The sequence below is a fragment of the Atta colombica genome, unplaced genomic scaffold (genome assembly GCF_001594045.1).
Source record: "Atta colombica isolate Treedump-2 unplaced genomic scaffold, Acol1.0 scaffold1, whole genome shotgun sequence".
NCBI lineage: Eukaryota > Metazoa > Arthropoda > Insecta > Hymenoptera > Formicidae > Atta > Atta colombica.
The window spans coordinates 2,916,194-2,928,944 of NW_017259183.1; the positions used below are offsets into that span (position 1 = coordinate 2,916,194).

The 12,751-nt window shown below is 35.5% G+C and overlaps 1 protein-coding gene and 1 pseudogene across 2 annotated transcripts in view; one reads left to right on the forward strand and one right to left on the reverse strand.

Moving 5' to 3' along the window:
* LOC108694742 (DNA-directed RNA polymerases I, II, and III subunit RPABC3) overlaps nucleotides 1–12,751 on the forward strand; it is a 70,759-nt gene that overhangs the window by 38,518 nt on the left and 19,490 nt on the right. Inside the window, exons 1-2 of one of the 2 annotated variants that reach the window (XM_018204403.1) lie at nucleotides 1,764–2,741; nucleotides 5,442–5,622. In XM_018204403.1, the coding sequence (XP_018059892.1) occupies nucleotides 2,660–2,741; nucleotides 5,442–5,622 (263 nt within the window). In that variant the 5' untranslated portion in view covers nucleotides 1,764–2,659. Of the gene's footprint in view, nucleotides 1–1,763; nucleotides 2,742–5,441; nucleotides 5,623–12,751 lie in introns of those variants that run through there. The other variant, XM_018204394.1, reaches the window with a different exon arrangement.
* LOC108694752 lies at nucleotides 10,144–10,822 on the reverse strand (annotated as a pseudogene).

The window sequence follows — 12,751 nt, forward strand, 5'->3', positions numbered from 1 at the left end:
TTAAAATATTATTTTATAAATATGTTTAAAATATATGTTAAAATATATATTTTTTAATGAGACAACATTCGCAATTGATGGGATAGATTTGTAAAATATACCAAAAATTCTCTTATGTTTTGGAATCAAATAATTATATACTTGAAATTAAATTATGGCTAACTAAAAATTGAAACTAGTTATGTATACAATACGAGTTTAATCCATTTCAAAATAAAAGAAGAGTTGTCGGTATTTATATTTTAAAACTGTACTCTATCAAATGCAAATATTGTTTTATTGAAAAATATTTCTGTTTTAATATATTTTACAATAATTTTGATTGGATATTTTTCACTTCTGATATTGTTAATCTGAATAGTGTGGTGAGTGGTCAGGAGCTTTATATAATCTTTATATATAATTTTTTTTATTTGCATTTACACATATTACGTATTTGTAAATATTTTTCGTTATATCTTTTATGTACAAAATAATATAAAAATAATTCAATACGATAGAAGAAAAATTATATCAATTAAATATTTTTACGAAATTTCGCTCGTTTCTAACCTTTGAATATTTTTATTTTATTTATACAAAGAGTAACTTAATGACTACAATTTTAAAATTTTTTGATTTTGCGTTATATTTGCCACACGACAAATGATGGTGATACCATATGTGTATATGTATATTGTCTTTCGATTCATTTCTGCGCTAATCGCCGCTACGTCCACGGAAATAGTTTACCCCTAACATCTTTTTTCTTAACCCGCCATCTTTTCGCGATCGCTCGTCCGATTATATCGGAGATACGATGACGTGCGATTTATCGTTGAGTCTGGCCATTTTGCTTCAACGAGCACGTTGCGTCTCGCCGAAGAGCAGTGCGATCGCGGCGATTAATGCTTCCTCGTTTCTGAACTTGACCAATGGAAACTCACTGACCGAGTCTGACTTCGAGGCTCGTCTTGACTCCGCCTCTGAATTACCGATGCGGTTGCAGCGATTGGTGAAGTTGATTCAAACTAAGGGCAACGATGCCTTATTTCGATACAACCTACTGTCTGTCGGATAGAGACGCGTTCTATCTCTTTGACACAGGCTCAACGAAATTGAGCTCAACTTCAATTCCAAAGTGAAATTATATCGACTTTATGGATCGAAGGTTTATTCGGTATTTTTAACATACGCGTATTTACAATGATATGACACGTAATGTGAGAATCGTTTGCGAAAAGGAAACAGAAAATTACATTTTAAAAAGTTTGAAATTATTGTTTGAAAATTCTGGAATGTACATACATTATGAATAATTATATGACAAGGTATAGAAAGCTCAGACTAAAAGCGATAAGAAACAAATAAATTACGATTGAACAAATTTGTTATTTCGTAATATTCGTAATATCAGATGTCACATGATAAAACGTCTGTTACATATTCTTGAATTGAATTGTTGAATTGTTAGTGTGAAATCGTAACGCGCGTATATTTACGGACCACATACGATATAGATAGATGAGTAGATATATGATTTATATACATAATATGTACATGTGTATGTGCGCGCGAGAAGGTTAGTCCATAAGGGCCAGGCAGGCAGGCAGGCAGGCAGGCGAGTCTCGCCTCGCCTCGCCGCTGTATTGACGCGCCGCGTTCAGGCTTGCGCGAGATGACGCAATCTCCCTCCCACTCTCTCTCTCTCTCTCTCTCTCTCTCTCTCTCTCTCTCTCTCTTCTCACCCTTTTTACCCCGGGCCACTCATTCCGCAGCTCAGCTGCGTTCCCCACTTGGGCGCTCCCTTCCGCAGGCGCAGGTCTTCCGCCGCGCACCTCGTCCCGCGTCCGGCGCCCACAAGTTCAATGCCAAGGTCAAAGCGGCCACGACTCCCAACCATGTCGGTCGTAAGTGCGCGCGATATTCGTTCGTTCTCGTCGGTTCGCTCGTGCTTGTTCCGTGTGCGCGCCCGGTGTCCCTCTTTCCGCGTACGCGCTTCTCGTCTCTTCCTCGACGACAGCGAGAGTAAAAGACGTCGCGCTCCGCTTTCCTCTCATCGTCCCGCTGTCGTCATGCCGTCGTCGCCACTCGTCGATGCGGATGTCGTCTATGTGTTGCTTTCGCAAACTAGGTTCGTGCGCGCTACGTTCAAGTGCCCGTTGACGAGTTTCGCAGGTGCAAATTACGCTCGTATGTGCGTCAGATGTCCGTCTCGACGACGACGAATGAGCAGACATTTTGAATATGCGACATCCGCGTCGTAGTGTCGTTCGTTTCGAGGAAATTTTCGTGTATTTGACGGCAGCACGGATATATTTTAAGATAATTTACTCGAGATGTTGCCGCGTAGATGACGCGAATATTTCGACGGAGTACTCCGTCTCTTTGTAAAAACAATTCCGATGACGATGACAACGGCGAGGAGATAGAACGCGTGGGCGTTGACAAGGAGGGATGGAGAATACGTAGTGCGCGCTGTCGATCGAGAGCGTCGATTTGTGTGATCTCGTGAATCTCCGCTCCGCGGAAGGGAACGGGAAGGTCGGCAAGGTCGTATGGCGCGGCGCGGTGCGGCGCGGCGCGATGCGGCGCACAGAAGGAGCAGAATACCACGGAATACCCGCGGTCGCGGAGGAGGCAGTAGCGCCGCGGCGCGAGATTCGCGTCACGGGCCAAGATGGCGGCCCGGATTTCGGACAGGATCCGGACGGACGCTGCGCCGCGCCGCGCTACGCCGCGCTGCGTCGCGTCGAGTCGAGGTAAGCCGCATCATTGTGTTGGATATATCTATATGTAGTATATCGCCGCCACTGTCACGCGTTATCGATTTCGTGGGAGGTCCTTTCTACGCGAGAATCGCAGCGGCTCTCTCTCAAGGTCACTCTCGTGAATCGCGCCTGATCTTTTGGAACTCGTTTTCTCTTTCCGGTTTCGCCGGAATTATCCATTCTTTTATTGGTTCAATTAGTATTTGAATGTAATCGATATTGCGTATCGTCGCGTCACTTTAGAGTATCTTCCTTTGAATTCGAACCATCTTATTATTTAGACGAGCAAAATATCGTTTTCGAATGTCTTATTTTATTTTTTATTTCTCATAAATAGAAATAATCCAATTACTCGTCATGCACCTTGGAACAGTTTACGTTTTACGTCGAGAGACAAATCCGATCATCCATCGGACATGGCGTTTTGGTTGAATGAGGGTTAATTTAAGCGCGAGAGATATTACCGCGCAACACTCGACCGGATGATCTATAGTAACCGTCGCTGTTACGATGTGACACCATTATGATGTAAGCTCGTACCTACTCTTCGTGAAGAGCGGTGAGATCAATTGACCAGTTTTCCCGGACTCATTCGCGCTGATAACATTATTAGCCTTTCATTTATTACGTGCAAAAAAGCTTTCATATATTACTTATGAAAAATGTTCTATTTCGATATATTATTTCTTATATTGTTTAAACAAGACGATAAATGGTAAATGGTAAATATGAGACTATTTCCATTTAAAAAAATAAATGAAAATAGAGATAAATAAGCGAATAATGATGGAGCGAAAAACTGAGTCTAAAATTTTGCTTGTTGTAAATGGGTGGTAATCTTTTCTTGCTGCGCGGAGACGACAGCAGCGTAGCAACGGCGGCGGCGGCGGCGGCGGCGGCGGCGGCGGCAACGATGTAGTATCGATTAAAGCTCGCACCATACCTGCCGTTGTGTGTGCTTAACCTTGACCTTGCGTCCCGGGCTTTCTTACGTATCGTTTCAGCTCAGGGCTTCGTATGGAAACTGGCAACTTTTTCGTACTAACGATTATGCTCGCTAAATCTACATTGAAATTGCAGTATACGTTGCGACAGTCTCAAAAGGCCCTTTAAAATTTTTGCTTAAGACGAATCTAATGATATAACATAATGTTCGTGATTGAATTAATGGATTCAATTCAGATTCATAGTTTACGTCTCTCGATATAGCGATGCCAAAATGATTTATTCGTCAAATTTTATTAAAGCGTGGCTTCAATTTTCTTTTTCCTTGTCTACTTTATTTTTCCTCCGGCAATATATCTATATATGATGATTTTTCTTTTAGCAATTCTCTCTTTATTTCTCTTTCCTATTTCTTTTTATATCCCATTTCTTATATTCTCTCTACCTTTCAGTTCGTTTCAGTTCTTTTTCTTTCTCGATATTGAACTTAATCGATTCTAGAAGCTTTCAATTCGCACAACTCGACTCACGTAATTTCATGCGAGCTTACCTTGACATTATAAACACACATCTGATGCAATAGAAAGATATCTTTAAAAATCAGATAGTAAATTAATTTAAAAATCTCTCTCGGACAGTAAATTAATTTAATTTAACGATAGCGATTGGATTTAAATTAACCTTTGTTTTTTTTCTTCTTAATACTCACGATTAGCAACATCCCGTTGACCGTGTGAATAAAGTGTTTTGTATTCATAACAATGAAATTATATTTTTACAAAAATGTTTTATAAAGATCTATTAATCGTATTAAATAAAATAATAAAACAATAATAAATGAAAATAATAAAATTTTATTTTGATATCTCAAGTTTTTATTACTTATATATTAATATTAATTAATTAGTATATATTAACGAGATTATTTTCACTTTTTCACAATTTTACAAATTCTTATTTTGCTCTGTAAATTGTATTTTAACGGCTTGTTCAACGCAGTTGAAGTGCACTTTACGTAGTCAGAAAGTGAGTGTCACGTATTTATCGAAATATTGTATGCATGATGAAAAGGACAGTTCCCGTTAGTTTACACACTTTAATAGCAACAATAAGTGGATGCAATGAGACTGATGCAATCGTGTAGAGCGATGTGTTTTCGATGCATTCGCGTGAAAGCTATTATTGGATCCGTTTATATTCCGTCATTGCATGGCTTGTCTGTTTTTTTTTATACTCAAGAAACATCGGGATCATCCTGCGTTGAAGCTCAGTATTACAACGCAGATAAAAATGTCTATAAAATGATTTACTTAGTCATTTAAGTATTAAGTATGATTCAGTATACTTTTTCCATCAATTCTCTTATATTTAATTTTTCCAATTCTACAAGAGATTTAGTTTCTTTTAGGAATTATATTTTTGTGTTAATGTACATGATACGTTCAATAAATTTGTTTCCGTCTACCTGTGCCATTTTCTCTCTCTCTCTCTCTCTCTCTCACTCTCTCTGAGATATTACATATTTTTGACAGTAATGACGTTTATGTAACACATATTTATCTGCAAATTTTACAACTTTTCCAGTTATATACAATAATAACCAAGTTATAAAAAAAATTGTTTTACCTATGTAATTAAAGATATTTTACGGTCTAGTAACGTACAGAACAAAGATTTTAATGAATGAAAACTCGGTACGTGGGATAAAGCTCTTATGCGTGTAACAAAATATTATTGTATGTTTAGGAGATAAATTCCGTCTTGTTCTGTCGACGACATTACGTGAAGATGGATATCCAGATGGTAACGAGTGGAATCCTATGGAACAAGAAGGAGGTTCCAGAGCGGATAGCTTTGAGTACGTCATGTCCGGCAAGGTGTATCGAATTGAAGGTGACGAAGCTAACAACGAACCCAGCAGCAGACTGTAAGTAGTTGTTCTTCATATCAAGCTTGTAAGATCGATCTGAAAAATTAGCTTTTTATCCTTTGGGAAAATTTAATTTATTGTATTAGGCAAGTCCAATTAGTACATGAAAAAAATTAACAAATATATATTTTATGAACAATTAAGAATAGAAAATTAAAATCAAGGGACGAATCTTTTTCAGATTGATCTTACCAGAAATATATTTTATTGGCAATTAAGATTTGTTTGCACTCTTTATGATCTTTGGTATTGCTATTATGATTTTACCTTGAAATCTTGTATCATTGTTTACAAAGCGCGTACGATACGCAGCGATAGTTATATGAGAATAGATAAGCGAAACAACTTGTTATAGTATTTTGATAACAGTGCGATAATCTGTAAATTTTATATGAAATGATCAAAAATTGTTACGCTTAACTTTCTTTTAAACAGAACAAAATACTTGGTCTTTATTTAAACAATCTTCATTATTAATTGTATTTTATTAAAGTATCTTACTTTGAAATAATTTTCCATTATACATTTCAAGATAAAAATCAATTTATACAAATTCTTGTTACATATAAAAATGTCTAAAAATCTTGTAGTGCAAACGAATCTATATACTTCTTTTTGCAATATCCGAGCAGAATCCTGTACGAAATATTGCGTGAATTGATTTGATGATATCGTTTGAAAATATCCTGATACGAATCTTCATAAGGAGCGACATTGTCAATTACATTGAGAATTTATCACCTATATGCATGTTCTATATTGACTTGATTCCGCTCGGATACATCATACGCTGGCCTGTATCGGGCCTATCAGGAAATACACGATACATGACGTCGTTCGAATGATACATTGATGTGCGACAAACATTCTGTTGTGCGATCTCTTATTGGCTCGTTTCCAAGCGCTCTCAATGAAGCCGCGTGAGCTTCCGAAAACAACTTCTTTCTACGCCGCTTGTAGAGAAATTGGCTCTCTATGTCGTTGATTAGCGCTCTAAACAAGGTTTCTCCATTCGATCGAGAAGTGATCTATCAACACCGTTTGATCATTCTTATGTCATTAGTGAACGGTAGAAAAAATATTGAGCAACGCAAAGTGTTGCAAACAATTTTTTGAGATTAATAAAAACGTATGAACAAAATTATGTTGTAAATAAGTTAGTTAAATAAACGCAGTAATGCTTTCGACACTTAATTTATTTAAATAGATTGTCACGCAAAGAAGTTTTTTTATGCGAAACTATATATATATATATTTAAAAAAGTATTATGGTTAACATAGTAATTGAATGGCAATAAAGTTAAGGTTGTATGAATTATGTGATACGCAATTGCCCGAACCTTGGCACGATTGACTGAACACGACGCCGAAATAGTGCGTCATCGGGTGGGCCATTTTTAGCTTCGTCATTCATGAACTATGGACTCGCTATTTTTTCAAACGCAGTTTTTTTAGCTCTGTATATTATTGCCAAAAAAAAATGAGTGTGGCAAGTAAATATATATTTGTAAAAATTAGGTTGGGAATAACTATTGCGCGCGCGCGCGCACGCACGCACGCACACACACGCACCCAGAAAGAGAGAGAGGGGGGGAGGGGGGGGAGAGAGAGAGAGAGAGAGAGAGAGAGAGAGAGAGAAAGTAAATCATCAGATATAATATTATATTTGTGTCAGAGTTGGTAAAAATCATGTTAAACGTGTTTTAAATTGTTTAAAATGCTTAAATATATTTTAAACATATTTTTTTGTAATACTAACGTTTAAAGCGTGTACGAAGCATTAAAAACTTTGCTTTAAAAAAATACAATATTTATTTATTTTTTAAGAAAAAAATATTTTTTGCCAACTCTGTTTTTTAGAAATAATGCTTATGAAATTCTTAGACAAGAATTTATAATGAAGAATAAAATTTCAAGTTTTATTAATCGCCGAACAACTGTTATGGAGAATTTGATGAAAGTTGTGAAATTTCTTTAATTTAAAATTGCTTTCCAATCGGACGGGAAACCGAAAGTTACACGCGAGTGTTGGGCTTTCCATTTAAACGTGCTGAACGAAATGCGGAATTGCGCGATAACCCCGCGGTTTGACCGACTTATCGCATTGACCTTGGGACGTGGCCGCGACGTCGGTCGCATCGGTTGCGTCGCCGTTGATTTCGCCGCAGGTTGTACCACTACTGCGCGCAAAACATGCCGCGCTCTGTTGACGCTATTAAAGATAGAACGCAACGTTATAAACGGCATGATAAGAAGAGAAAGATAATGACGCGTGCTTTAAACATTTGAGTCTATTAAGCGCTTTAAATCGGTCGTGCAAGTGCGGTACTATTTATCGAATGCAACGTCATTTCGTAGCGTTTCTTCATAATATTCAGAGATTAACGTTTAATTTTTAGCTTTTTTTTTCATGTACTGTCAGTCTTCGTCTCAATTAAAGCGTAATGTAATCTCAGCTGTATGTTATGTAATTTATAAATGTAATTAATTAACAAAATATAGATCATACATCATATATTCTGACAAGTGTGAGATATAATGACGATTAATAAATTTATGTCCGGCGGAGTATCTTGAATATCTAAAATTTACAATTGAAAGAATCATTGGACTTTTCTGGTATCAGACATGAAAGATTTAAATGATTATACGTCTATCTTTTTTATTAATTTTCTTTATCTGCCTTCTTTATGTATATAGTGTTTTCTGTATTTTCTGATGTTATTTAATTAATATTTTTATATATATTTTTAATTTTAATATTTAAAAAATTTTAAATCTCTTGAACAAAATTTGATAAGATATCAAATCTATTATATGATATACGTAAGTTAATAATTCAAAAGATAAATCTTAAATTAATTTATTTTATTGTGCAATATTATAAGAAAAAAAAACGTACATATTTAAATATATTAGGTCCACTAAATGTATTAGAGAATCAAGATTTACATTTCTCAGTTACTCTTCCATAACTTGTATATTGATATTGACTCAAGATTGTTAAGGAATACGCCATGTGTAATCAGACAAGTTTACACTATATGCTTATTAATGATACGTGATAATTGTTTTAATAGCTTCTTAGTTTTTTTCTTATTATTTTTTTTGCAATTGATTACTGAATCACAGATAGGGTGAACGATATTTTCCGGTATTTTTCCGGAGATTCAATAATTGCAACAGTGTAAATTAGCGCTGTGTGGATATTTACTCATTATATTAATTTTTTGTGAAAAGTATCGCATCCATATGTTAAAAAATTTAAATAAATATATGTATACGTTTATTGTGTATTCTGTTGTTTTTTTTCCTAATGTATATGTTTTCTATAGCAAATATAATTAAAAGAACAAGAGTTACAAATTGTAAGAAAGCATCTCGTGAATATTATTTATAAGAAAATATAGAATAGTAAGTAGAGTTGTTTTTAGTTACGTAATAGGATAATTCTCATCCTTCTGGTCATACTACAATCATCAACCGAAGTATGATACGGGAGGATATTGAGCTCGATCGATAAGAAGATATTTGGCAGAAACAATGCAATTCCACATTGAGATAAGCGAACATTTACAACAAGACGATACTTCATAATGTGGCGTAATGATTATACGCCATTATCCGGTCGGTAAAAGAGTGCGCACGTACCAGAGAGATCAGCGGAACGAGCTTTCGGAGGACAGGGAGCCACTCTGCGTTCACTCGGTAGGTAATGAAGCGGGTGAACACAGCTGGTGGTATCTCAGTTTTCTGGGGGCATTGGCAACCCGACTGGCAAAAGTCGAAAAGTCGAGAGTAACCATCGAGAAAGACGGACAACAAGCAATAAACGAATTTAGATCGGATGTCTCGCTGTATCGAGCAATTGCAAAGTTCTTTTATGATCGATCATTTCCTCCCCGGTTCTCCAACAGAACGAATCTCGAGCTATACAAAATCAATTTGTACTTGTCAAATTAAGATGCAGTATATACATTTCAACATGTATATAATTAAAGATATGGAATAAGATTTATTTTTTGTTATACTTCGTGTCAGATTTTCAGGGAAATGTCAGAATTTTATTTATAACTTTGTTGTCTTTATTTTTTTAAATATGTATTTTAATTTTTTTTAAATATCTTTTATATCGTATTATATGTGTGTGTGTGTGTGTTTTATATATATATACACACACACACAAAATTAAAAAAAATTCTATTCTCCCCTCTCCTCGAATCTGACACGAATCATGGATAATTCATTTGCTTTAGATATTTGTCACCTAAATTGAAGATGAGTACAAAAGTCTTGATCCTTTTTCAAGAGATGGCGTATCTGTTGATTTGCAGTTGCAAGATATGTTTATATATTAAATAAAATTAGAAAAGTAATGACGTTAATTCTTCTATAATGTGATGTCGGTTTAATTTAATAGTATTTTCATGATGATAGAACAAATGAAAATGAGCGTAAAACAAGTAAACATCGTCCATCATGCTACACAAGATGCTTTACAAGAGTAAACATCTTTTATCATCCTGTATCAAAGAGATTCAAACATTTACAGCTATTGTGAAAATATTTCGATGTAATTATTTCGATTTGAACAGGATTAAATAATACAGTCTTGTACTATAATTATATAGTTTAACTTTACTTAATATTGTGTTCGTTCGAACGTTTGTTCCTTCGTTTGCGAGGGCGTGACAGCTGGGAAACGAATTATTGATCGGGGTAGCTCGAGACCCCGGAATGAATATAGCTGATACCCCGGCAACATTGGCAACGCGCAGGCACATATCCTGTCGTCATGACGTGATCTACTCTAAACAAAATTTGAAACTCAAAATTATCGTTATCTAATTATTATATTTATTATCTTTTGAATTGTGGTATTTTTAATATTAGATATATTTGTATTTTATTTTCATTGTGAGTTTCTTGTAAAAAAAATCAGAGTTCCATAATATTTACTGTTGTGTTATATTAACATAGCTGTTAATATAATTTTTGAAATATAATAAAATCCAACATAAATGAGTAACACAAACGTTTCATTAGTTTCCAAAATATTCTGTTCGGGGATTTTTCTGTCGGAATTGAAATGAGAATTCTTTTCGCTTTTATGTAGTCGGTATTTGATGCTGAGTAGGTTATTGGAATGACAAGTCTCTTGACAGAGAACCTGTAGCACAAATTTCTTCGATCTCATCGGGGATGCGGGCTCTGCTAGAGTCAGCTGATCAGGATTAGTGCAGACGCATGCGCACAATGCAATGCTTCCCGATTGGTCGATACCTCGGCTAGGACGCGCAAGGTCGCCCGGGCTGTCAAAATCAGCTGACGTCGGAACAACCAATCAGCTGACGCTCGAGCTTAGGAGAATCCTCCCCCCCCTCCCCCTCTCACCGTTGGGTTTTACTTCTACGCTGTCTGATTTTTCGTCGGATTTTCCACGATATTCACTTGAGAGTAAAACTTGGTTTATTAATCGAATAATGGAAACATTCTCGATCGAGATCACATCAGTCACTTATGATGCGCGTAAAATAACTTTGGAGTGAGATTCTCTTATTTCTAATAATCAAGTTCGAAATACAATATTATACATTTTTGAGGAATCTGTCATTTATTTATTTATTTTTTGACAAAAATTTTATGTACTACAACATTTATTTATTTAAAGTTTCTTCCTGAAACTTATTGTATCCTTTTTATTGAAATATATTATCTGTCAAAGAGAAAGAAAGTGAGGAGAGAAAATGGGGAAATTAAATTTGATTAATCTTGACTCTCAATTTATGTATTGAATTTAAATTATAAATACGCAAAATTTGACTCTGCGTCACTGCGTTAAAGTATCATGTGTCCGTTGGCGGTAAAATTGTATTGGCTGTAAAATATGCGTTCATATGCGCAACATGTCTTGCGGCTTTTCTTCCTTGTGAGTCACGTCGACCGCCGTTCCACGGTCACATGTATCTCCTAATATCGTGGAGAGCAGCCTAGGACCGTATCGGAAGGCGATATACGTATACACAGCCGACTCGACGGAAAATTTAACCGCCACGTCATCCGACGTTGCGCTGCAGCGAGAAAACTCGGGCGGACGAGTAAAACTGTCACGGAATTGCCGCGTTACATAAAATCGCGAGGCGGAATTACGGCATGCTGCATTTTTGGCAGTCGATGTGCAAAAACATTTCCTTTTCTTTTTCGTGATGCATATATACATGTATTGGCATGTTTTCCGACAGGTATATTATGCGCCAAAACGCATCGATACGCCGCATGTTTGGCCGCAGCATATAATCAAAGTAACGTCACAACCGATCTATGTTTTCACCTTCTTTAGATGATGTTTGTAATAAGTCTATGTTCATTTGTCTATCTCTTATCGAATTTACATTATTGCGGCTTAATAGTTTTAAAAATACAATGGTTATATATTATTAAAATTTTTTAATATTGGGAAATATACAAACAACTTTGACATTGTTTATAATCTCTTAATAATTACCGTGTTGTAATTGTTAAAATAATTGTTACGTTCAATAAGATAAAATGTTACAAAGTTGATAGGTATTATACGCTTTTGCCATGTCCTGAGATTTCTTATTTTAATCTTTTTGATTAAAAATTTGAGCGAGAAAATTGTTTTTTTTTTTTTTTTCTCTTTAAAACAGATTGCAGACATGTATCTTCGAATGATTGAGCTGACCCGTATAATTCCTACGACAGAGCGATACTGATGTTCGAGAATTAAAAAATCCGGATCAATCATTAATATTCTACATCCATATCGATATTACTCACACACGAACAATAATTTCTTGTCAGTATTTGTCGGTGCTGACAATATTATTGACCGTATTAGATCCGGATAACATATATTATTGCGATAGTTGCGAACTAATAGCCTACTCTTTTATACCTTTGTACTTAAAAAATTGTGAATGTATTATACTATATGCACAACGAATATGCGGAAAAAGGAAGAGCTGTACTCATTATCATATACCGTATTGTATTATGCAATCGCGTTGCGTTGTTGTGTTTATCAACAGTTGATTTGGTTTTCTTAGAGATACTCTATTTATAAAAGTTTCCGAAGTTTTCTTAAGAATCATTGCTCATGAAT